Source organism: Numida meleagris, chromosome 1 (genome assembly GCF_002078875.1).
Source record: "Numida meleagris isolate 19003 breed g44 Domestic line chromosome 1, NumMel1.0, whole genome shotgun sequence".
In the NCBI taxonomy this organism is placed as follows: Eukaryota; Metazoa; Chordata; class Aves; order Galliformes; family Numididae; genus Numida; species Numida meleagris.
In genome coordinates, this window is record NC_034409.1 from 8,934,370 (window position 1) to 8,962,360 (window position 27,991).

General features: G+C 35.8%; 1 protein-coding gene across 2 annotated transcripts in view; it reads left to right on the forward strand.

The window, feature by feature from the left end:
• SEMA3A (semaphorin 3A) overlaps positions 1 to 27,991 on the forward strand; it is a 253,424-nt gene that overhangs the window by 130,418 nt on the left and 95,015 nt on the right. For both annotated transcript variants that reach the window (XM_021384444.1, XM_021384445.1), the window contains 3 exons: positions 913 to 1,070; positions 4,457 to 4,519; positions 21,415 to 21,534. In XM_021384444.1, the coding sequence (XP_021240119.1) occupies positions 913 to 1,070; positions 4,457 to 4,519; positions 21,415 to 21,534 (341 nt within the window). The remainder of the gene's footprint in view (positions 1 to 912; positions 1,071 to 4,456; positions 4,520 to 21,414; positions 21,535 to 27,991) is intronic.

Sequence of the window (27,991 nt, forward strand, 5' to 3'; positions counted from 1 at the left end):
GGTGGATGGTTGGACTAGGTGATCTTGTAGATCTTTTCCAACCTAGCTAATTCTATGATTCTATGATTCTATGACCTGAAATGATGAAGTTGGCTTTGGTCGCAATATGAATGTAGGTAGATAGGACTGAAGAAAGAGTGCTTTCATGAAAGATTATACTAATGCACTCTGCATTATTTTATGGAAAAATATTTTACAGCAATTTCAGGCAAATGAATTTGTCTTTGTTAATGTTTGTATACAGCTGAGAGGAATTCTGTGGATTCTTGCACTTAAATAAATCCTGTTCTTGGCAAGTTCTATGAGGAGTATGAGGACTAGAAAATTATTCTTGAGTTTAAAAAGAAGTAATATTAACTTACCTGATTTTATTCCTGTGATGGATAAGTACAGAATTCCCAGTATCAGTAAGCTGAGATGATAGTACTACACACAAAAAAAGATTGCATGTGTCTTCTTAACTCATCAACTAGCCTTTCTTATCCTCTTTCTCACAATGTACAGATATGTGAAACAGTTCTGTATGTTAGAATTATGAGACTTCATGTTTAAATGTGGTTTTTATCAGCTGATCATCCTCAGCTTCATGCTCGTAAATCTCACTGATTGAACAAAACTGAACTTTGTCCAACAGTTGATGAGTTACATGGACAAAATTTTAACTATCTAAAATCTCATACACAATTTTAATTGATTTTGCTGATGACCTTTGTTTGTGAAGAGATGAATCTCAGTAGCAGTTTGAGTGCAAATACTTGAGATAACAATACTCACAGGCCCAAGTACATAATACTTCCATGGATTTTCATTCCATAAGAATAAATTCTGAAACTAAAATCCGTACAAGTCAAAACATAAGTCTGTATTCTATTTGACCAGATTAAAATAGAAAACATTATCTTTATCTTGCAGAAATGTTGGAATCCAACAATATAGTCAATTTCAATGGACTAGCTAATAGCTCCAGTTACCATACTTTCCTCTTGGATGAAGAACGAAGTCGGCTGTACGTTGGAGCAAAGGACCACATATTTTCTTTCAACCTGGTTAACATCAAAGAATATCAAAAGGTACAGTTAGACATGTTTTATGTGTTTTATATGTTTCATGTTTTTATATAAGACGATATGACTTATGTAGTAAGTGTTTGTATATCAGGAATACTACTATGGCTGAACAGCCAAACATTTGTCAGCTGTATGAAGAGAAAATTATAATGAGTCTATAAGCATTGAATATATCATCTTTATTTTCCCAAACTACGAAAAATTAAATCGTAAATGAATAATCCAGCTACTTCGCAAACAAGATATACTTCATGTTTGCTGTTAAAAACAATTACAGAAGTCTACAAAAAAAAGGCCTCATTTTTCATTTGCAGATAAAAAGAATCAGTTCATGAGTTTGTGATGATTTCTTGTCTTTAGCCCAGCACTTTAAGGCACTCTGCTCCTGCTGCTCATAAACCAAAATGTATTAAGTATTAATAAAAGAGAAATAGATTTGTAAAAGCTTGGCATTCTTGAAGAGAAGTATAATTTTCCAGTAAAGGTTGGAGACAAATTAAAATCTGACAAATGGTTTAGTGATGTTCTGAAATATGCTTTCTGAAGCCTAAATAAAACGTTTTATTTTTTAATTTACTTGAATGAGACAAAATGCTAAGAAGGTAAACAGTGGGATGGAATTTTGATTTATTGTATTTAAGTATTTTGATGGCACATTTTAAAATACAGGGAGTACTCTTTTATGAGAGATATATTGCGTCAATACCAAGGGATTTTTTTCTTGGTGTTCCTGACCTTTTGCCCGTTTCACTATTAGCTTCCTAAGATGATAGCAATAAATACCTTGTGTTTTCTGTTCAGAGAGAAGACAGGTTATTCATTTGTATTCTCTAAGGAGAGAGGATAAAAGCAAAACTGGGTATTTTCTTTTCTATTCTCTTTAGAGCAGCTATAAAGGAAACTAGCTATTTATTTGAATTCTCTGAGGGATTCATAGCCTAATGTGCAAAACATCTGGAGTAATTAAAGGAAAGAAGGTGTTTCCATTCCAGAAAACTACCCTGCAGAATGGCAGAGATTGTATTTTACTTACTTTGCTATTCAGATATGTTTAGAACACTATTTGAAATTCTATACAAATATTATTGTATTAAATAAAGAATTGCTGTTGATTATATGGAACTGAAAGTTGGCAACAGACTTAAATAAGAGACTTACAACTTGGACTTTAGATTTAAGAATAAACAACATTCTTAAATAATTTTGGGGTCTGCTTATTGAGGACAGGAGGATCACTGAAGAAACTTCAATCGAAATAACAATTAAGTTGGTACTGCAATTAAACTTCATCACATTCAGCACATTAAAAATAAGTCCAATCCAACCTGGCATTGAACAGTTTCAGGGATGAGACATCCACAACTTCTTTCGACAACCTGTTCTGGTGCCTCGCCACCACTGTAGTAAAAAATGTACTCCTTATATCTAATCTAAATCTCTACACTCTTTTTCATTAGTCATTACCCCTTGTACTATCACTGCTTACCCTTGTAACAGGTCCCTTTCCAGCTTTCTTGTAGGCAGCTTTAAGTCTTCCCAGAGTCTTTATCTTCTTCTGTCTGAGCAACCCTAACTCTCAGCCTGTATTCATAGGATTGGTGCTCTAGCCATCTTTGTGGCTCTTCTCTCTACTCACTCCAATAGGTCCTTCTTATGTCGGGGAACTTGGAGCTGAACAGTGATTAGAGCACTTGCTGATGAAGACTGAAGAAAAAATGTAATCAAGTACCTCAGCCTTTTCTGTATCCCCAGTAATCAGGCTTCATATTTCCTTCTGGAAAAGGCCTATGTTTTCTCTATTTTTCCTTTTATTGCTGGAGGACCTACAGAAGATTTTCTTTTTGCCCTTGACATCCCTGTCCAGTTATAATTCTGACAGGGCTTTAGTTTTGCTAACGTGATCCCTGGCTGCTTGGACTGTTTCTCAGTATTCCTTCCAGGCTCCCTGTCTTTGCTTCCACCCTCTGTAAGCTTCCATTTTGTGTTTGATCATGTCTTTGTTCATCCATGCAGGCCTCCTGGTGTTTTTGCCTGACTTCCTTCCATTCCTTAAAAAATGGTTCAATTTTGCTGACATTTAAACCAAAACAGAGAAAATACCGTAGTATGAGAATAGGGAAAAAGAACATCTAGACATTCATTTAAAATTAAAATTTAGACATAAAATTAAACCGATTAAAATATCGGTTTAATTAATATAAGAATCTTTGGCCAAAACTTGAACTGAACTTGAGCTGGTCCTTCTGGGAGATCTGAGAAATTTGGTTAGTGTTTTTCAACCTAGTAAATTTTAATTTTCACATCTCTGCATATTTTAAGCTGGGAATAGAAACAGGAAGTAGAGGGAATCCTTAGAGAGATAATGTGCTTATAAAATTTTCAACATTATTTTATAGATCTCAGACATTCAATTTCTGTTTTTATTAAGTTTTAAGAAAGTTCCGAATTTAGAAACACAGTTGCAAACTGTAGTTTTGAATGACACATATAACATCTCCATCATCCTCTTCTGTCACCCATACTCGTTTTCTTTTTCTATTTTGTTTCTTTTTGAATACTTTACTTTTCACTTTCTTTTAACAAACATTATTGAACAGCATGGCTGTAATTCAGACTTCTGGCCATTTATATTGCATTATCTGAGACTCCCAAATGAGTAGCCTGGCATTTTATGTGAAGATCATGTTTTATTCTATATGTAATTCCTAAAAGCTTTTTTAAAAAAAAAAAACCATGAATAATTGACTGTGAGGGTCTCTGCATTTTCTCAGTATGAGGTGAGATCCATTTTCTGCAAAGCAAACACTACAGTAAACCTAGGTTTAAGTTTATGCATATTCGAGTAGCTCAATAGGAACAGAATAAACATTTCTGCTTCAATGGTGTGATACTTTTCAAATATCACAGCTTCTTTTTTATTATTTAATTAATTAAACCTAGAAAAATACTGAACTAGTACTTTAGTACACTGAAGAGGCAAATGCCTCATTTACAATGCTGTAACTTTAATCTGAGATTGTATTTCACATAGATCAGATTTATTGCTAGGAAGTACCTGCAGTTTTTTGCTCTGAGTTTCCATTTCATTACATCAGATTTAAAAGTGGAAGAATACTCACTTAATAAAGTCAACTCTCCATTCATATTTAAGATTCACTGCTGAGGTTCATAATACAGATTATAATTCAAGATTGTTTTCACTGTTATTCTTATCGTCTCTGTTTTGCTCCTGTCATTTCAATTCTTTGTTGTCAAATTTCATTGAGAAAAAGGAAATAAGGAAAAGAATGAGTAAAAGGCAAAATGAGTAAAGACACTCTGTAACACTTGGTCTGCAATTTGTGATTACTGAAGCATGAAATAACGTGATTTTTGCTCTGTGTCTTTAGATTGTTTGGCCTGTATCTCATTCCCGAAGGGATGAGTGCAAGTGGGCTGGAAAAGATATTCTGGTAAGTACAAATCTTTTTAGCATGTTTTTTTCTTTTATAAAACATTCTAAATATTTTATTAGATTTCATTGTGTTAATTCTTAAAGTATAAGGCCACACATCTGAGCTACCTCAATTCTTAATTCTATACAATGAAATTTTACCTCTCTGACCAGGGGATGAGTTTTTAAATAGAAATCATAGAAATGAAATTAAGTTTTTTAAGGAAAAAAAAAGTTTCTTCTCAAGAAATAGAAGGGAAAAGAGACATCAGAATGAGAAATATTAACCCTTGCATAACGTCCTTCTGATCTCAGGGTATTGACATTCTGCTTTATTTTTGCACTCCTGCAGGTCTCAGTCCCCCAGTGAGTCCCAAGCAGTTCTTTCTCTTTCTGGCATCTCGCTGAAGTCAGCAGTTTTCCCTAATGTCTTTTTTGCATTGAGTTCTTAGCAAGATCATAATCAAAACAGTTTTAATATTCTGCATCGTCTTTGGTACCTCAGGATAGACACAGTTACACTAGATACGATTCTGTACATTTTCCCTCTTTTCTCTGCATGTCTTATTCCCTCTATTTGTGAGGTAGGATAGACATAGTCAGCATCCCCTAAATAATACTCATGCTACACTGATAGTAACTATTGCCTTTATAACAAATGTATGAGGAATGGGAAGACAGGGCTGAAGAAGCAAAAACGGAAGAAAATAATCCAAATAAATACTTGCATAACATAACTAAATGAGAAATCATTGTGATTGCCAAGGTACAACTGAGAGTAGAAGTTGGCCTTGTGTGTATATGCTATTGGCCTAATTTTCAGAGATGATTCTGTAAAATATTCATAATGCCAACCATATGCCTCCAGAGAGCTCCATCTGAATAATTTCCTAGGTCACAATAAACATAGTTTCATCATTCTTTGCCTAAGACAGAGAGGACAATTGTCTTCATAAAAAGTCATTTGGGAACAGTAGAGGAACTAGGTAAAAACTAAGAACTGTGGGATAGACCATATATGTGAAAGGGCAGCTGCAGTGTCAGATACTCAAGCTATCTCATTAGATAGAAATAAAGTGTTTAAATTAATCCTACTTAATGTTAAATTATTTTCAGAGCATATTAAAAAATGAGGACTGGACTATCTAATTTTCAAGGTTAAAAAAAAAGGTTAATGTTAAATAGTCAAAAATAAGGTTAAAATTCTGAGCAAATTAACTAACCTTGCAGCTTGATCTTATACTAAGTATTATGATATTACATTAAGTAGATTTTTTTATAGCTTTTGGTGAAATCTAGAAAAGTAATAAGAGATTCAGCACTGAGAATGAAAGCATATTACTTGAATTTTTGATACTTATTTTTAGAAATTCAGAACAGTACAGTAAGTTCAATACTTACCAGTAGCCAATACTTTGCTACAGTGCTATGTATGACCTGGCACATTATCTACCTGCTACGAACCTGTGCATTAGAAGCAGCACACTCACGAGTTGGTGGAAAAGAATAAGGAAAAACATGAGCACAGCACTGAGGAAAAAATGCAGCATAATAGTAGTACAGAAAAATATTGCAAGAGGCGGATAATTCATTTTGGAAAATATTTTTCACATACTTGGGTTGTTAGGGATGATGTGGCATTTTTTACTATTGTTATCTTTTATTTATTTTCAGACTTCTCTAGAAATGGAGGTGGAAAATAAAAAAAATGCATGCCATATTTAGTGTGGGCCCAGTTTTTATACAAAGATGGGATATGTTAGGGCTGCTCCAGAAGTAATGCTTCCTATTTTAATGTGTTGGCCACACGTCAGATTCTGATGTTGGTGGTGTGGCCATAAATGCCCACATTCCCACCAATATTCCATTACATTTTGTTGCCACGTGACAGATGGCAGCAGAAGGGCAGTCTGACAGAATGGCCTCTGACATGGAAGTGTATATGAAGAAAAGGTGTGTAATGTAATTCCTCCATGCAGAAAAAATTGCACTCACTGACATTCACGGAACTTGCTGAACACTTGTGGAGCCCAAACAGTGGATGCTGGCACAGTGAGGCGGTGAGTGGTGCATTTCTTCAATGGCAACAGGAGAGAGAAAGAGCAACCATATTCCGGATGGTGATGCACAGCTTTCACATCACTAAATGAAGAGTGTCTTGATCAGCTCATCCATGTAAATTGGCAGATAACTACCAGGGAACTGTGCATGAAGTTGAATACTGGCTTCAATGTATTGGAAATGATGGTGACAATCTTGGAATATCGCAAAGTTTGCACTAGGTGAGTCCAACGAATGCTCACATAAATAACACTGTATGCAAGTCCGTCAGAACCTACTGAGCCAATACAAGGCTGAATGTGACAGTTTCCTGGGTTGCAGCGTTACTGGTGACGAGATGTGATGTCACCACTACAAGCCAGTGTCAAAATGACAGTCCATGGAGTGGTGATATGTGAATTTCCCATCTGAGAAAAAGTTCCAGATGCAGCCTTCAGCAGCTAAAGTGATGTGCACTGTTTTTTAGAGTAGGAAAAGGGTGATCTTTCTGGATTTCCTGGAACCTGAAACAGCCATTATCTATGACCACTACATCATGACACTGACTAAGCTGAAGGCTCAAACATCCAGAGTCAGGCCAGAGAAGAGGAGAAACTTTTTCTTGCAACATGATAACACTAGGCTCCAGGCCAATTTGAAGACTGTGGATCACATAGTCAACCATGGCTAGACTGTCCTACCACACCCTCCATACTGTCTGGTTTTGATGCTTTCTGACTTCCATCTGTTTAGGCCAATGAAAAATGGACTGCGTGGGCAACATTTTCCTAGCAACTGTGAAACGGTGGGTCATCTCTGATGGTGCAGATTTTTACAAAACATGGAATGCAGGCTCTTGTTCATTGCTTGTGAAAATGCATAGCTAATGATGGTGGCTATGTTGAAAAATAGTGTTTTGTAGCTGAGAATTTGCTCTATCAAATAGTGTTATTGTACTCTTTGTATCTGCTGTAGTTTCCATGGAAATAAATAAGAGGCATTACTTATGGAGTGACCTATATGTATTTTGGCCTGCTCAGGTCATCATCTTGGAATATTTACAGCTTCCTCTTATTGCTATAATACAGTACGGTACTAATAAAGTATTTAGAATAACTTCTTTAGCTGTAATTAAAGATAAAGATCATTTAAGGAACTTATTATTCCTTCATTTATTCCTTAAAGCCATTATCAGTACCTTGGGAGTGTGAAATATAAAGGCCATAAAAATAACTCAACAGGCTCTCATTAGTGAGAACAAGAGAAACAGAAGACAAATAATGTGCCCTATGAAACATGCTTGATTTAATATTGCTTTCAGCAATGTACCACTGCTAAGATATTAGATACTCTTCACTGGTTATGGTTCAAAACTTTCCAAATGACAGTCTGTACTTCTACATTGAGGTATTTAAAAAAAAAAAAAAACTTTTAAAATTATTGATCTCCAGGGGAAATGAGTGCTGAAAATGCAAGTCCTCACTAATAGGCCAGGTGCACTGCAGCAGCTGCAGTGCAAGTACAACCTTGTCTCTGCCCTGCTCCTAACCTCGGCTCTGACCTCAGAGATTTCCTCTCATAATTATAAGAGGTAATTTACCATCATTTTTACTCCTTCAGAGGGATTCCTTGCACTGACACTGTCAGTCATGTCAATCTGGGTGCAGTAGGCTTGCAGTACAGGCAACTGGCTTGGGATTCAAGGAGGGTGGCCTACTTGGACTGCTCTCATGCTCCTGGTATACATTTGTTCCTCAAGAAGTCTTTCTCATTCCTGTTTCTTAGGTATTCATTAAAATGCTTAGTGTATGTTAATTAGTTAAGTTTTTCTCACTGTATGCATAAATATCTTTAAAATATGCTTTGGATCTCTTTCCCTATGAGTAAGGCAGGGAAAAAGGAGGCTGAAAGACTTACCCCAGCTATGCAATAGAGCAGGAGTTCTCTGATAGAAGTTAACTGTTACACTTGCCACAAATTATAAATTAAAAATAAAATCATAATCACTGTCCCATGAAAGTCTCTAGTATTAAAATATATTTCCACTATAAAATAACAAAAGCAGGAAAGTAATATTGCTTATGAGAAATTAAAAGGTCTAAGTAACAAATATAATGTTTGCTTATGTAATTCAACTAAATGAGCAATTCCTTGAGAATTTCTTGCTGTTCTGGAAGTCAGTCTCTCATTTGATCTATTCTAGTTGCTGTAATTCCTGTGACTATTTCCAGTGGTTCCTGACTAGTCCTTGGCAAGGTCTTTACAGAATACTTCTCAGCTTTTATACTTAACCTTACAGTGTGGACTTGCTCATAATCATGTCCCTCATTAGTGAGCCTCAGTATTTTTTTGTCAAGATCTCACAGGCACCTGGGACACATGGCAACCTCTGTATTACATATGGGTTAAATAACAGGTAACAGAAAAAAAAAAAAAAAAGACAGTTACAATTCCACTCTGACACTCCTGGGATGTCATAATCCAACAAAGCAAAGATTGAATGATTTGCAATAGTTAGTGGAAAGACTAGGTAGTTTTGCAGGTTGAGATAGGGTAATTTGTTGACTGGAAAGCTTATCCTTAAACTATTGATTTACTATAAATTTAAAAGTTTAATCTGCTGTTGATATGTTTCTGCACCAGATTTGACAGAGGAACCAGAACAGTAGTTCACAAGGTACACAAATAATTAGAAGAATCCATATTAAAGGGTAAAATAGATTTCTACAACTTGAAAGCTTCAAAGATGTGTCTCTGAAGTTCACCTTAGGATATTATTTTCAAGTGTGATTTGACTATCTAATTTATTTAACTATTCTTAAATATCCCAGCCTAAATTAAATTGTTGAAATGGTTCCTTTTGGCCTTGACATGCATTAATCTTTAAATTTCAGTGGGTACTTCAAGAAAGTCACGTAGGACAAACTACATGATGACAGATACTTTGCATACAGTATGAAATCATCTTTCCCCTGGATTTTTCTAGTGAGAATTAAACGTTGGTATACAATGAGATACAAAGAGTACCAAGCTATTTTACTTTGCACCAGCAAGCTTTTTTGTGCATTTCCTCAAATGAGCAACTAGATTTGTACAGAGAGTTAGACTTTGATGTAATTGAATGCACTAGTTAAGCTGTGTCAGCACAGTTGAGCGTATTGGCACTGACTATATTATAATTTATATGAGACTGACATCTACTTGGGCTGTTTAATTGTCATTAGACTTTAGCTAGTTAACTTTTACATGAATTCAACTGTGATTGACTTCATGTTCATGTGTGTAGAATCACATGACTGTAATCTAGTTCACCGTAAAGATAATACTCAAGTCAAAATGTTCATGTATCACCTACGTTTTTGCATTCTTTAAAGTTTTTTAGATCCTTCCTAAACCATAGGAAAATAAGCAATTCTAAAGCCATCAGTGTGCAACAATTTGATTGAAAAAGGAAAGAAAAAGAAAAAAATATGGTGTGTAACTTAGCAAGTGTTCCTCATATCTTGTGGTACTTCAGAATAATTAAGTTGGCAATGAATGAGCACTATTCCCTTTAACTCATTTTATTACTGTTTCTGCCTTAGAGAAAATAGAAGAACATGAAAGCAGAAGGCAAAAATAATTCTTTTCAAATGTTATTGTAAACAAAGATTGAAGAGAGAATCTGAAAATTAAATATACAATGCTGCCTAGATCTAGAAACCCTGCTTCTAAATTCATCCGATTGTCATAGTTTATCAGGTCAGTTTACCGCTGGCCCTTTGGGTGTGCCAAAGACAAGTTCATCTCTTTTTTTCAGTCTTGTTCCTTTGGAGAGCATCCACAGTCAGATTTCCAGCTTTTCTATCACCAAACTTTGTCACCATGACCATTTTCTTTCTGACTCTCTGTCTCCAGCATAACACTGAAATCCTTTCGTAGACTCAGGACACCCATACAGCCTGGGGAAAAGGAGAAGGTGCATGTCTTCTGGGAGTAGTAAGAGATAAGGTGAGCAACAAATCCAAAGTGATGGACCACCAGTGAGGATAAGGACAGGATTTACTCTTTTCATTAACTTCCATAAGGAGAAATGTGACTTCTGAACTGCTGGTAGACAAACAGTGCCAATGCACTTGTCCATTCTACTGCCTGCACCAAGTAGTAAACCTGGAAGAAATTATTATTTTGCAGTCTTCTTACTCACTAACCTTGTCCAAAGTCTTTAATGTGTTCACGATTTCCTATAAAGGCGTATCTTACCATTTTGGAGAGAAGAGAGCGAGGCATTTTGTAGGCTGTGTGCTGCTTTAATATTACTGCTGTGAAGAACTGTTTTGCTTAGAATACACACAACATAGAAAGGTAGATAGGGAAAAAAGTAAAACAAACCTACAGCTCCTTCACATAGAAGTGAGCTGAGTATGGTGAAGAGAAAGTATAATACACTGGTGCCTTTCAAAGTCACGTGGAGCTTTCTAGCATAAATTTCCCCCCAAGGAAATTCTGTCTGCACCAGCTCCAGTTCTTGAACTCTTGCTGGCATAATGTCTCATTTATGGCTGAGAATCTATTCAGGAGCTGAGCCTATAGCTTGTGATCATTTAGGCATTTGCATATACTTTACATGAACTGACTAAGGCAAGTCAGTTACTGTAAAGTAATAACTTGCGTACTTGTGTAGTTGGAAGGACTAAGTTGTCAGTTGTTCATAGTTTACCTTTTTATGTGTCATGTGAAGTCATTTATGTCTTTGACTGTAGGGAACAAATTGATACAGATCAAAGAGAAAACTAATTTTCCAGTTTCTGGATTAATTGTTTGTTTATAGGTGTGACTTTGGAAGGAAGGAAGGAAACTTTATATTCATTAGATTTAATGCAATCCTGTAAAATGGCTTTTTTTGTCTTTGAAGTATAAATTCACAGAAGCAGAGAAGGGTAAAGTAAAGGAGAAATGAAGGAAAATTTGTTCCCAAATTATGGGTTTTAGTTTCTGAGCAGTATTTATTCCACATGAACTCTAGTTTGGCCTTGACAAAGCTATTGCTATATAAGAATGACTTTGGGTAATTCCTTGCTGTGGTTTATTGCATCCCAAGATGGACAGAGTAAATTTGTCCTTTGTACATTTCTTTCCAGAGAGAAACATTAAATTGATAACTAGTAAAAGTCATAGATATGGTTTTCTTTCAGAGAGCTTCAGAGTGAAGCTCATATAGTCAGAGAAAAGCATTTCCATCGGTGCCATTTGCATCTCTCTCTTTTTTTTTTTCTTTTCAGGAAAGTCTCTGTTTCTTTCTATTTTAGTAAACAGACAAATGATTAGGTTGTTGTTGCTTTAATGAAAGGAAGTGTAATTTAAAATTGAAGGATAACTTAAAGATCACATTTCACAGTTCCTCAGTCAAGATGTGCACTATTTCCCTATTAAATTAGTCTACAAAAAATTTTCTTACTTTGATTCTGTTACATGCATCCACCACTCAATAGTTTAACTAAATTCATGCTTTCTTGATACAAGTATAATATTACCTGCCTTCTTTTGGAATAACTAAAAGAGCTAAATACTAGTTAATGTTCTTAAAATACCTTGGAAATGATACATAATTATTTCTTATGTCAAAGCTAATATTTTATTCGGTTTCCACATCTTCATGACAGCAGATATTCTTTAAATAAGCCTTTTCATTGTAGAGAGAATTTTGTATTCTGAAGATGGTGGAACAAGAAAACTAAGAACACTAGAAAAAAGTGCCCCTCACCCTCATTTTTTTTTATTTTTATTTTTCTTTTTCTGACTGTTCAAAGTGATCTGTGTTGAAACAGCTTATCTATTGATTTTCCCTTGTATAATTCCTTGCTCATTTTCGTCTTCCAAAACTTTAGGTTACTATATGTGTATCATGAATTGCCCTCCATCCCCCTGAAAAAAAATAAAAATCCATTTGGCACCAAATTTTTACTGACTAGGGATTCAGAATAGTTTAATTTCCACATCCAAAGGTAAGGATTCCCACAGTAAGGAACATGTAACTTCAGAGTCTATCTCACAGAGTATATTTATTTACAGGCCCACATATTGCTAAGCAACAGTCACAAGGATGCCACAGTCTTTTGCTTCCTTTCAGCACTTCACACATTTACGTTTGCTTTCAACACAGAAATTTTTACTATATTTATCTTAGGTGTCCATGAGTGGAAGTCATTACAAGATATGCCTAATGCTGAATAAAGGCAAGCTGACTGGTACACAAAGTGACTTATGTGCACATAATCAGCTTGGCAACCTGTTTGTCTGAAATACTCCACCCAATTAGCAGGTGTTGATCCCGTTCGGAAAGGCAGAGAGTAATCTGATTTCTCCAGGAGACAGGTGATTACCCCACCCAGATGGAAAAGATAAATGGGAGAGACTCTTTAGATCTAGACTGTGGTCGCAACTTAAATTGGTGTTGGGCTTGGTGAGACTACTTGAGTTGAAACCAAACAGTATAGTTCATTGCTTTGCTAATAAAGCCGTGACCCAAATGTAGAACAGCTTTAGTCTATAGAGCAAAAACAATAGCCAGTTATAGTCAGAAAAGAATTATCTGCCACGTGACCTCAAAACTTCTTAATGCTTTGAGTTACTCCTGAAATGTTTTTCTGTTTCTTAAGTAAATTAATTCTGTTCTGTAAGAAAAAAATACTACTGAAAAACATAACAATTCAAAATAAATGAAGATTCTTAGTAAAGCTCCTGGAAAGGTTCAGTGTACAATCAATTTTGCAGTTGTCACTGCAAAATCCTGAAAACCAATCTGCTGGATTGCATTCACGAAAGACTTTGGTTTATCTTGTTAACTGCATATTAACCAGATGTAAAAAAATATGAGCTGGTCCTTAAAGTAGGTATTTTGTGTTGCAGCCTTTTCTTGGCCTCCTTTTAGTTGTCTGCAAGTCCAGAACAATTATTATCTGCATCTACTGAATGAAGATTTATGGACAAAATACATCTCCAAATTTAGACGTACCGAATGCAGAACAAATCTGTAGAAACTTTATTTCTTAAGACCTCAAGCTAGGCTAGAGGATTGTTGCTAACAACAAAGATTTGCTGATTTCACTGATGGGTTATGTTCTTGGAGTCAAAGTGCCAATAGTGACCAACAGATTTACAGGAAGGCAGGCCAGCAGAGACACATTTTTTTGTTTCATCCTCACCAACACAAAGCAGGAAGCACAGGAGCTTTCCATCTGCTGTGCAACTGTTTTGATGGTAAAAATATTTGCTAATATGGCATGCAGCTTTGTGGCTTGAAGGAATCAGGATATATCTGATTGTTTTTCAGTGGATTTTTCTTTTAATCACATGGTTTGTTAGCTGGCTTCTTGTTTCTTGTCGTGATGTTTCAGTGGTTTAAATTCAAGCAGACATCCTGCAACTTGAGTAAATTATACATTTTAAATATTCTCATGAACTCTTATCATATGAAAAAATCAGACAGATAACAGGCATAACTTAATTGGGAAGATAACTGTGGAAGTACAGTAAGCTGCACTAAGCAACCAAGAATGTCTTATCAATCCTCATCTGCATGCTCAGTCAGAATTTTCTCAGGGCACATCTCAAGAGCAGAGGAAAATCTAGTTATGGAATTAATCGAGCACTTATCTGTAATGTTGGCTGTGGTGACCAAGTCTAAGAGTAGTGTCATTTCTGACATCTTGGGAGGTTCTGAGTTCTTCAGATCACAAGGGCCACTGGTTCTCAGGATCTGCCAGCTTTTTCAAAGCTCTAAGTGAATACCTTTAAAGTAGGATTAGAATTCAGTTCAAAAAAATAACATAGATTTATAGAAATGACTAGATATTTTGTTTGCCTAAAGATATTCTATGTTTCTATTGGATAATGTTGGTTTTTAAAAAATAATATTTATTTATCTATTTGTTTGATGAACACTGACTAATGTAATTGATTGATGTAATCCCTAAGAACTAAGTTAATAGAAATTCCCTTCTGTAACATAGAGCGCAATAATTCAGCTGCTCAGCTAACTTCACTCAGCGGACTTTCAGAGAATAGGACCATAAAGCACTGAATCTACTGATTGCAGGATCCAGTAATGAGAAAACAGGAACAGAAATAAAGTTATTGATCCAAGCTCCAAAAGGTACACAGCAGTAAGTCACCGCCTGCAAATGTTTTCATGCCAGCTGTGTGCAATGCTGGCCTCACCCGCTCTAAAATCATACACTTGCTTAGTCAGGTTCAGTTGGAAGGTTATCTCCTGGAGTACAGGTGCCAGGCATAATTTACCCACCCATCAAACTCTGTGAAAATTTTATATTACTGGGAAACATTCCCACTGCTGCCAAAGCAGCACTTAGAATAATGGCTTTGCAGCAGTGTTACCAATTACCTTACTCCAATAAAATGAAATTTAAAAAAGATAATCTTGTTTTAACAGGACTGGAATCATTTGCTGTGTTCCTACTTCAGGCCTGTTTAAGAAGACTGTGCTCTTTGATCAGTGTTTTTAAGTGCTACTGTAATGCAAAGATGGAAGCAGTAAAAATTCTTAAATAATCTTATTGCATTTAAAAAAACTTGCACACAAGCAGCAATAGCTATGAAAGTATATTCATTGTAGAGTTCACTCCAAAGAGGGCCTCCTTGCACTTGCTGATGTGCTGAAGTATTTGCAGAATCTAGCTGATCCTGACACTCTGTGTACAAGTTATCAGATACATACTTATTGCACTATCACTCCAGAAATATTTTCCCTGAAACAGTGCTTTTGCATACTGAAAAAAATGCTTTGCCAATACAAACTGAACTGATTGCAGCTGGCAGTAGCCCATTAGGAAAAGAGAGTAGTGAAAAAGCTCCCTGATAACTTGGGAACATCTTTCAACAGTGTGATAAATTTGAATGACAGCAGTAATATGAGGGATTACTTATTCTCCATGGATATCCCTGACCTCGCCACTTGAGAATTCAACTAATTAGACAGAAGAAGAAGAAAAAAAGTAAACATATTAATTAAACTCATGCATGGGACTTAATATGGAAACTGTCCGCTTTGATTTGAAAGACAAAACACGTATTTGTTTTGTTTGTCCAGCTGTTAGATGATAGCTTTAAATCCCCTTGTCCATCCAATTTAGACAAAATCTTCTGATATTCTAATCACTTGGCTATGTGGGAAGATTGAAATAAAGGAAGAATGTATGACAGAGTCTGATCCTTATCTGGATTAAATCAGCAGAAAACTGTTGAAGATAATGGATTATTGGGTCTTCTACATAGTATCCACGTAATCTGGTCATTCATTTTTGCAGTAATATCTGTGAAGCAGTATAATCATCAGTGATATTTTTATTGAAAGCGGAAAAGGAAAATCTTTAAAATGAGAAAAATATTCTAGATATTAGTTGGTCACAGGGACTTACCCCTTAAACTTCCACTTAAAAAGATGTCATTGAAAACTCTTTGCTGCATCAGTAATCCAGACAGAAGGATGTAAGTTCCAGGCTTCTGAGAAAGAGATAATTACTGGAAACTCATAAAACCCACCTAAATTCAGTTTTAATTTTCATATGTAGAGCAGATGTTTTGACAGATGGATGGACTTTATTTTTATAAGTGTCCGGGAAAAGTCTGCAAAACACAGCCTAATCAGTGTTACATATCTGTGGTGTTTGTTTTTCAGTCTTTCTGCTTTTGACTTCTATGTTTGGCTGCAGACATTTTCTTTGTAATTTATTTTTTCAGGGTAATCTCCCTCTTCATAATCCATTCTATCAATTTGATACATAAATATTGGAAATCTCCTAAAAATTAAATGTGTATGTTTGGTTAGTGTCAGACATATTGATCTTCATATGGGTGTCTTGCTGGAAAGCTTAATTAACACTTAATCTTCTCTTAAGGACAGGCCCTCTGTCCTTATATATAATATATAATATTTGGTATTGGAATTTAGACTTAAGATCTGTGTGCAGATGCACTTAACCTCTTTAATTCACACTCCAAATTTGTGATAGTCTTAACAGTTTCTCAACTTGTACTACAAATAGGATTTTAGTACAGCAGGATTTGCAGTAAAATCTGTTTGGCTGCAATAGCCTAACATGATGGAAATGATTTTAGCAACTTTTAATTTTAATAAACTGTCAATGTTGCACATAGCATAGTTAGGACAAATTACGAACCCTTTCTTTGGCTATACTTTAGAGAATACTGGCAATCATGCTGTCATGGTGTGGTTAGTTTACAAAAGCAGATCCAGTATTTACATGGTGAAAATTTTTAAAAGGTAGCTGTCTAAAGAGGTTCCCTCTGTGAGGGCAGAAGAGAGACCTCATAGGTTATGCTAAGAGGTTCCAAACATGATGCTGGGGCTTAGCTACTTAGATTTAAAGATAGAGATGCTTCAGCACAAGGCCAAAGGCAGAGCCTAGAGCTCTCATGGAAACTTTATACTATTTATTGAAATAAAAATGAAGATTAATCCTCTCCAGGGCTAGGCAAGACAAATGAATCGGGGTTTTCAGGACTGCAGTAACTCCCACATGATATACCTAATTTTCTCTTTGAATGTCTACCTCAATCATTCTGTACCATATGAAAACACTTATGCTTTCTGCTGTTTACATGTATAAATGCACTCAATCTTTAGGACATAAACCTGTATTTAGCTTTATGCAGAAAGAAAAATTTCCCATTATGAAATTGCCCATTATAAGAAATAAGACAATTAGGTGGAAAAATTTATAATGATTCACTATGGTGATTCCAATGTTCCTCTTATTTAAAACGTATTTTCATTAACTATCCAAGTTATATTTTCCTATCTACAGAGAAATCTACAAACCTTTCATTCAGTTTCATTTATATTATTAAGCTAAAAGTACTTTCAACACCCACTCATGATTTCTGCTTTGAATGTCTAATTTTCTTTCTAAAACTGTTTTACTTAAAGAAGAACATTCAAAGGGTATGAATATGTCCAGAATATGGAACATTTAAACAGCATTCTCTTCCTCGGGAGAGCAAAAGTGGATTCAGAGGTACTTGGAGAATGAACTGAGATGCAGACAGTGTTTAAGTTCGCCGATAATTTGATTGTTACAGCATCTGGCTCTTGGTTCCTTTCCAGTGGATATTTTCTCCTATCTGCTAGAATTTACCAAGATACTATATTTCTTTTGTAGTCTTTGCTTCCCTTCAAGTACCTTGCTCTCTGAGATCATGTAGTGAAATGCCTCCTTCTGCTGGCATGAACACTCACACCAATAGTACAGTGCTGGCCTAAGGGCCCGGCAGCAGGAGATGCAACTGCCAAGTGGGACAAGCCCAGTTAGAAGCAGCCACGTCATTCTGGGCCTCCAGCCCAGTGGGTTGGTTGTTGCTTTGTAGTTGAATTGATGTAACCACCAATGTTGGGACCAGCAGAGCTGTATGCCAGGTTTCACAACTGAACACCAGTGCAGCCAGGGAAGGGATGAGGAAACAGATCCTGCACACCTGAGTCAAGTCACCCAAGTCTCATGTACTGATAGGTCCAAGTCTTCTTGAGGCACACACGTTCTCCCTGATAGTACTATCTTCTTCAGCATAAATGCGTGCTGAGATTTGGAGTTTAAATGAATTGTTCAGAGCTGTTAAAGTTGTTATAGTACAGACTTATGGGAAACTTTTTCTTCCCAGAGTCACATAGATGGGGAAAACTAAATACTCACCATCATGGAGCAGAATCTTGCTCAGCTCAGGGTATCGCTCGCAAACTCACAGGTACAGTGACATTTCCATCATACTGTATCTGTGCTTAAGCACAGTTAGACAAAGGAAGGACTCTGATTATGCTGCAATTGAAATCAATGAGGCTGTTGCTCTTGTTCCAGCACGAATAGCCCTGTCTCCCAGGGAGGGAGGAAACTTCACTCTGAGCTTCCTGAGTTGACAAGGGCTTAAATCAGAGCTATAACTTTACTTTGATGTCATTTATTGTGGTTTAATACCCCTCTTTATTTATTTTTTTACAATCATGTAAAATATATAAAGAAATCTAATCTGTTAGGGAGGTGTATGAGAATTTACTGAATAGACCTTAATGGTTCCTTTATGCAGCTATAAAACACAGGGAAGCTATATGAGCAGTCTGAGCTGGACTGGGAACTTTAAATGTTATATAAATTTATTTGTTATTGTCAAAGGTTCATTGCTGTAAGTATTTACCTTCCCCTTTGTTTAACTAGATTGTGTCTTTCACAGACATCTACAGTAAAAAATGTGTTGCATAATGAATTAAAGAGAGCTTAAAAGCAGGGATGAATAAGCCAAATTTCTTATAATATAAGCAAATTATATATAAATATAATTCTGGATTAACACTACCAATATTAACACAGTTCCACTACAATCCTGAACAGCTGAAGTAAAAATATAGCTATCAAAAAGTTAAATTCTCTGTGTTTTTGTTTGTTTGTTTGTTTTATACTTTTTATTATAGGCTAATCTGGAGTAATTCAATAAAGCTGGAAGAATTTTTCTAAATTTCCATCTGTAGGAATCAAAGAAGGCTCTGTTCCCAAACCAAGGAGGGTTTTCCATCGCACCTTTAAAGTAGTAGCTATCGAAAACCTTTTGCTTTATGCCAGAGGCAGCTGAACAGTATTTGGTGATTTTATATAATGTCACGGGTACTATGTTGCTATAAATCAGAATAGCTCCACTGAAATCAGCAAAACCTGTTTAAATCCACACGGAATGTAGATCTAGCCTTTTGTAAAGATGTACGGCCATTGGCACCTGATATTTCATTTTCTCCAGGCAGGCAATTCTTAAAAACTTTCATAAAACATAGTAGACCATAAAGACATTTCTAAATTTGCAGTACATGAAACCAGGAAAGGCAAAGCATGATCCTACTGAAACAGTAATGTGGTTAAATTTGTCTGGATCCAAGTCTATGGAAGAAAATTCTGGATTCTTCAATAATGCTCAAATTTTTGGTCCGTTTTAAATTAAGCAGAGTCAATGTTAGATGCTTCAGCTGGAACGTGGAATATCAGAACTTAAGAAAAGATCCGCTTTTATTTTGTTAATTTTAATGTTTAGTGAATTTACAGTATTTGCTCATTTTTACTCTTGAAGGCATTGAATTATTAATACATTTTCACAGTTTCTCCATATTTATTTTATTGAAAAGTACAAAGGAAAATAACATTAAGAACAATAATAGAAATACAGTGTAATTTAAATGATTTATGCCAGGTATTTGCTTAATGCTCTACCATTGTGACAGTGTAAAGCAGTTTGTGAATATATATGATAAATGCATTTTTGTGTTTATATATGCGTGGGAGGAAGAATATGCATGCACCAGAGTTTGTGTGTGTTTTTATTAAGAAAGGTCAGAATGGAAAGAATTAAGAGAGACCTCTGGTAACATCCATCTCTATTTCTTTCAATTTCCTGTTGGATTACCTTAACTATCTTTATGTTTTCTCTTCCATCTTGGTTGGAAAGAGAAGTTAAGTTGTCAGCACTAGACCAAAGATGTAGTATGATTCCATATACTTTTCTCTGGGGTACTCTTTTTAATATATTGCCATTATCTATTATGCAAATAAACAGTAAAGTTGGAAGAGCAATGTCATTTCAGTGCAGTCTATTGTGTGAAGCAGAGGATCAGTATTTTATCTAAGTTGCTTGTCCAAATAGTAGCCGTAGTAGCCTAAGACATGCTTCAAATTGCACATGCATTTTCATGGCAGAGACATTATTTTCTGTTTAAGATGATCTAGTTAAATTAGCAAGCAAGTTACAGAGAATGAGGATGCCAGTCAATGAGATCTCTGCAGGGGTGGATATCACCATGTACCCAAGTACACTTAGAGAGGTACATTTGAGTACCGTACCAAAAAGTCACCAAATAGAAGATACATACATAGAAAAGCTTCCTCATTTTTTTTTACATAAACTTTACTGGAAATAGCTATTTTATTTCATTTTTCTTTTCTCCTATTTGAAATTCGTTATTTATAATTGTGTTAGTAGACTGATTCACAGGCATTGATGTTTATTTTCAATGTTAGACCTGATTGAAATGAAAATATTAAATAAACAGAAAAAAATCAACATCTTGACTATCAAGTTAGACATTTCCATTTTAATACCATTAGGCATTAATGATGATATTTTTGCTAACAGATAACAGACTATGTTTGTGCTAGGGACTGTTAGTGCTTTTTTGAGTGTTGAGAACCAAAATCACTCATGATGGATAATTTAGTCAGGTAGAAAATGTAAAGTCCAAGTCTTGCATAGCTTACATTCCAAGAGTCATACAGTTTCAATAAAGCTAAGCGCATGTATTCATTCTTTCAGAACTGTTTCCTAAGCACAGACAATGGAAATGAGGCAGCATTTGTACTGTTGTTAGAAATGTTATATTAATGATTTGTTTTTCATCAACTCTTTCCATCTGGCCCATCTTTTTTTTTTCTAACTGTTACTTAATTGAATACAAACAGTTGGTCCATTTTTCTTCATTATTTCATTCTGACACTTTTCTATAAATGGGCTTTGTCTTACAAACATGGCAGTGCCATAAATTACAAAGATGAAAAGCATCTGAAACAAAAATGAGGAAAATTTGTTGTATAATTTTTTCTTCAGAGTTGGACAGTTTATTAAATGATAACCAAAGTTATTTAAATGAGATTCTAAATCAGGCTGTTTATTTAATACTTCATGCTAAACATGCTTATAGAGAGCTTGGAATGATCACACCTTTAAAATCTGTTCATTCAGCTGTATATCCACAACACAGAAGCACACCTATTAGTCATAATCACTGAATTAACTTTGTGGATAAATGTTTTTTTTTCATTTTCTTTGCAGAGAGAATGTGCTAATTTCATCAAGGTGCTTAAGACTTATAACCAAACACACTTGTACGCCTGTGGAACGGGGGCTTTTCATCCCATGTGCACTTATATTGAAGTTGGAAGCCATCCTGAGGTAAATTATCTTAAAACAATATTTCTCTTTTCCCTCATTTAATCTTTATTGGTGTTTAGCCACGAGGCACACTCACTTGTTTCTGCGGCTCAGGGAACGGATCTGGTAGGACCTGCTCCTGCCTCTGGTGCTGACGTGCTGATTGACAGATCACAACTGAATCTATGCTTTTCTCCCACACACAGCATCCTTTCCCCGAGGGTCTTAAATAAATACCAATAAGCCCATTCTGACTGGTTCAGAGTTCAGCCAGTGCCTTTATTCTGAGACCAACTTTGTCTTTTAGTGTCTTACTAGTTGGTACAGTCTCACACCACAGTAGATTTCTCCCAGCTAGGATTTAAAGTAGTGCTACATATTCATAAATACCACTTCTCAGATTTGACCTAACATAGCAACAGGGTTTCGTATAAAACCTACATTTTGTTTCCTCACAAAATAAATCATTTTCCCTTTCTTTTCCTCATTTTTTTAAACCTTTTAAAAAGCGTAGAGTAGCTCTTGCACTGTTTTGTCACTGATCGTTGTAACTAAATAGATAAACATGGTCTTCTCCTGTGAAAAACAACATCATCCACAGAAAGCAATAGGGCCATGGTTATTTTCCTGGCTGAAGATTATACTAGAATGTCTCTGTGTTCCTGCAGCTAATTCCATTTCAATCCTTTTCCTTCTAGAAAAGCCAATTTTTTTTTCTATTAATCTGAGTACATGATATCAGTAAATCCACTTTACTTTTCTTTCATTCTGACTTAACTGAGCGTTCCTCCATAGACTGTTTCAGTTTAACAGCCAGATTCCTGATGTACTTTCAGCAGTCACTCACTTCATTTAAGGGTATATTTTACTGGTGAATCTATAGTTATGTTACTGGTAGCTTCTGTGATCTCTGAAGAACAACTCTTTCAACTTACCTGATGGTTTTGTAATTCAGGTTTTTAGTTTTCTCTGAAAAGAAAGACATCACTGTTAATTGAATGAGGACTCAATTATTTAAAAACCAGAAATTCTTGTAGAAAAGTCAACAGATTTTTTGAGTGTTGACTTTATAGTCTGGAAACTATTCTTCTCTATAAAAATGTCTTTTGATATTTGAAACATGAGTCTTTATAATGTTCTAAACATAAGATTTTGAAGGAATAAAGGAGCTGCAATGTAGAAGGGTTTTGTGTCTTTTTTTTATATACATATATATATTCATTAATGTTTTATTCCAGAATGCATTCTTAGCAATTAGAGATTGTATCTTGACCACACACAGTATGTCATTGCTTACTGCATTAAACAGATTCTCTGCTTCCTGAGATCCATTTGGGAATTGGTAGACATATTAATTAACTCTAGTTCCATAAGATGTGTGTCAATCAATCCTTGGCTATCTGCCAAGTGAATCTATCTGCAGAGAGATAGCTGGTATGAGGTCATTTACTTCTGCGTTTGGCTGTTTTACGACTGTGCCATAAAAATAACACACACTTTATCAAGGATTTATAGGAAGGATGATCTGAGATGCGAGGCCAGATCCAACCTTGGTTTAACATTCTGTGTTTTGAAAGACTTGGGTCAGTGATGCATTTGGCTCAGGAGCTGGAAGAGGATGTTTGTTTTAGCTTCCTTCTAGCAGTTCATATCTATCAACAAAATCTAAATCATTGCTTTTTTTGGTCATTTACGCAGTAAGTTTGTTAGCACCCAGTGCCTGAATCATTTTCATGAACTATGGTTTCAGCTTCCCAAACCAGAGAAAGGAGCATCTTCCTCTGAACTGTCACGGTCACTGTTAGCTTCTGACTTCCTTTTCATATTTAAACTATGAGTGAAATTATCCTTACCTTCTGCTTCTGTATTCTCTGGATGATTGTGCAGGAGGAGTCACTGCCTTTTCAGTCCATCTCTTCCTGTGCAGAGAGAAACTGGGGCAAGAAGTAGGCAGCCGTACCCACCTAATATCAGGCTTTCACAGATGTGATAGTCAGCCTGTGACCTGTCTCTTGCAAAACTGAGAATGGGTTGAGTAAATGAATTGATTGTTTTGCAACGGGAAATAATCTGGACTGCCTCTCTCTGAGTTAGAGCTTCTTCTTTTATACCAATGGCCTAGGCAGGAATTACAAATGTGCATCTTCGGCAGGAGCAGGGGCAAGAGGAGCGTACTTGATTGACAGCAGCTATTCCAGACATTAAGAGTGGGGGGATGCAATGTTAGCCCTGCACTCTGCATCTATAGGAGCCAGCTGGTTTATGTGCTGATGTCAGACGGCAGCAATGGACATGTCAAAGAGCCACTGCTTCTGTATCAAAAATAGTTTGTACCTTCATAACATACTGAAAAAGGTGAAAAGCGAAAACGAATGAGGGATTGATTTTGAGTTAAAAAATCGCTATCTAAAATATTTCCTGAAGATTCATTTTTGGCCACAAACTTGTGGAAAATTAACGGACTTTGCCATCTGCTTGTTTATTTTAAAGCACTTAGGTAAATGTGAACAGATTAGAGGAATAGTAATAAAATTGCTTGTTTATGTGATGGCAGAATAAAACCCACCTGCCTGAGTCTGCTGGAGGAGAGGAAATTAGTGTGTGTCAAACTGAAGTGGATGGAAAAAATGAAATTCAAAGAAAAGAGTGGGAAGTGATAGAGGAGACACTGGAAGCAATTGGCATAGGCTGCAAGAGGCTGGAATATGGTACAATTCGTATGTCTGGGGAAAGGAAATAAATTACTTTGTGTGACAGTCATAAAGTAATGGGGAATATGATTTGTTAAATCTGTTGAATATCTCTTCGATATGAAACAGTATTACAGCCCTATTCCATACTTGAAGAAAGCCATTTCTAGTGATGAAACTAGGCAGATATAATTGAGTTTGATGAACTACAGTATAAGAAATAATAATAAAAAGGTAAAAGGATATGAACAGCATGCTGTGCATCTGATTAAAAATGATCTGTGCAAATGTATACAGCCTAATATGTTGTGAATTACACCGCATTCTAAGGAGTAAAGCAGACTAATCTGTGCTTAAATCCATTCCAGATGTGGGAGTGAATAACCACAGTATTTAGAGAGAAGAATAAAGCTAATGTTTGAATAGACTTAAAGCACGTAAGCCATGAGTAAGCAGGAAAGAACATATTTAGACAGAACATAACATGTGTATGCGCAAAATACCTGAGGAAAGCCTAATTTAAACTATGAGGTCATCCATGGGAGAGGCTATATTTGTACCTTCACTGAATGGGGCAAACTGGCTCGTATGCAAATGTCTATACCATATGTGTCTGAATTTAAGTAAGATGACCTAGTACAGACACCTACATCAGCTTTGGGGACCTAGAGTTGGGCAACAAGCAACATTCTCTCCAGGTTATGCAATACAGTACAAGAAAGCAATTACTACACAATACAAGAAAGTAATTAGCAGAGCTATGCTCTGCTCCCACTGACTTCTATGGAAACAGGACCGAATGTGCAGGAATCATGTCCTTATGGCTGCAAAATTGCAGAAGTCAGATCTGCACTTGAAAGGAACACATACAACTGGAGGGAGACACAGAGGTGCATTAAACCCACTAGAAAAGCACAACAGGATGCAGAATGCACCTGCTTGTGCGTGCCTGAGCAGGGGGAAGCAGCCCTGCTCCATTTCCCCAGGGCTCCCTTTGGGGTAGTTTGCATGAACAAGTGGGGAACAGTCCCGTTTAAAGAAAGAACAGAATTTTCCATTTACTTAACCCTTACAAACAGGTGGAAGTACAGAGAATTCCTTTTTTTTTAACACTTGAGACAGGAACTGCAAAGAGCTGTACAAAACTGTTTGCCAGATCCTCAGCAGGAATACATTAGAATTTCTTCAACAGAGGTAAATCTATAGATGCTGTCTGAAGAGCTAACCCACCTTCTTTTATTGTCTCCTAATTCCAAATTTCTTGTCAACGTCTGACAGATGAAAATTCGTTTTTAACTGGATGAACTTAAAAGGTCTGAGATCCCCTTAGTTGCAGTTTATTTCTCATTCGTAATCAATAAAGAAGCTCTAAGTTTAGTTCAGATTTATGATGTACATAAAACATTAAGTTATTGCATATGAAGTTATATAACGCTACCACCTGTAACGTATTTACTTTTTCCGGTCTCTGTGTATTTTAAAAAGTTTTAGTTTAACTCATAAAATTTAGCTGAATTATACCTTCTTCTTTTGTTACCCTTCTGTACTTCACATTAGAAGAGGTCTAGAGTGCATTTTTTAAGTAATGGACATCCTGTTCTTATATATTTATGCATCTGCTTTTTTCAGCTGTCCCTACGTATATATGTCAGTATATATTATACAAATCTATGCATATAGTGATAGAAAAACAGCTTTTTTTTTTTTTTTTTCTTAAAAGAATGACTTTGAAGGGACACATTACTTGAAGAACCAGTGCTACTGCTGGAAGAAAACATGTTGTGTAACATGAAGGGGGCCTACAGGAAAGCTGGGGAGGGACTTTTCATAAGGGCAGGCAGCAACAGGATGAGGGGAAATGGTTTTAAACTGGAAGAGGGCAGATTTAGACTAGATATCAGGAAGAAATCCTTTATGGTGAGGGTGATGAGACACTGGAACAGGTTGCCCAGCGAGGTTGTAGATGCCCCCTGCCTGGAAGCATTCAAGGCCAGGCTGGATGGGGCTTTGAGCAACCTGGTCTACAGGGAGGTGTCCTTGCCTATAGCAGGGAGGTTGGAACTAGGTGATCTTAAAGGTCCCTTCCAACCCAAATCATTCTATGATTCTATGATTCTATTCTATGATTTATTTTCTAATATAAAATCCACAGTGAAATATTGACTTCTCTAGCAACAGATGTGGCATAAATTGGCCTAACTTCATTGAAAACTGTAGAGTAGTCTACATCAGTTAGGATTCTGATCTATAGTTTTTAAGTGAAACATTTGAGCAAATGATTTTTTAAGTTAAGAATCAACTCAGGTTAATTGACTTCCCATCTAATATATTATACCTCTATATAGTTATTATATGCTTACCAAATATATATAGAAAATATGAAAGGAAGAGATACTCATAAAGGATGACCCTTATTTTTGCTGATGGTACATTGTGTTGATGTAGCAATTATGTGATACAACTGTTTTTTTTGACATACCAATTCTAAGCATGACTGTAATCATAGAGAAATGTCAATAAAGGAATATCTAGTTTGCAGGCAGTAACGGCTTATTTCAGTCCAGAGAAGGTTGTACTTTTCAGGCTAATACAGATCCAGTTAATACAGTACATGAAAATAAAGATCTCCAGCTTGTGTTAGTGCTTTTTAAAACACTGCTTTCAGTCTTCCAGCTGGTTTTGTCCTGGAAAAACAAGTATTTCTTCATGCTTTCTGCTATATTAGAAAACTGCAGGTACTAGATTTTTTTGCTGTAGTGGTAGTTCAGGTTTGCAGAGGTTTGTAGGCATCAGAGTAGTCATCATCAAGTTTTCATCAGTCCCAGCATCTCACAGGACCAATGGCCAAAATCACTAAATAAAGGGCCTTGATTCCTCTGGAGGCTGCTGGATCTGCAAACCATCACTTCTACTAATCCATATTGCACTGATTTCCAGTCCCTTGGGCTACCCTACATGAAGACTCCAAATGAAATCAAGCTTTTCACACATGTACAGTTTACCTCCACTTGTCAAGAAGAGTAAATCTTGGCACATGTGTAACCTTCCTATCATTTAGAAAATATATAGTTTTATATGCAGTTATATGTAGCTATATATACCATGTAATACTTTCTGAAAGCCATAATTAACTGTATTATTGATTAGGAAGGGATATGTCAAGAGAACTTTTCAGGGACTCAAAGACAATATTTACAAGGGTACAGGAAGGGGACAGAGAGCATCTCAATCCTTTGCCATAGGACAAACTAGGTGAGCAATTTATTCTAGCAATGTTTGGCAAACACTTCCATAAGAAAACCAGGATGTGTTGTTGGAAGATCTACGCATTCACAACCACCATCATGCAGGAGTATTTATTTCTTATTTCCCAAATGGTATCTCTTGTTACATGGTATTATCTTGTGATAAAGTTACAGAAGTAGGAGATCAACATGAAGAGGTAACTTGATTCCCATTTGAAAGACTTTTTGAAAAACTCCATAAACCTCCTAGTAAGCAAATATGAATCAGACTGATTGTTAAAGCCTATTATTTATGAAGGTCTGTATTTGAATACATTACCGATCTCCTTTGACTTTAGTTGTATTTTGAACACTTGACTGCTAAATGATATGATAATAGAATTCAGATTTTTCAAAACTCCATTCTGTCACTCTGAACCAAAAGATAATTCCAATAAAAATTTATTTCCAGAGTAGTTGTTTTAAAATGAGACTATTATTTTAATATGTTAATTTAGCTGCTGGAATAGGTTTATTTATGAGGTGAAATTCTTTAAATTGAAT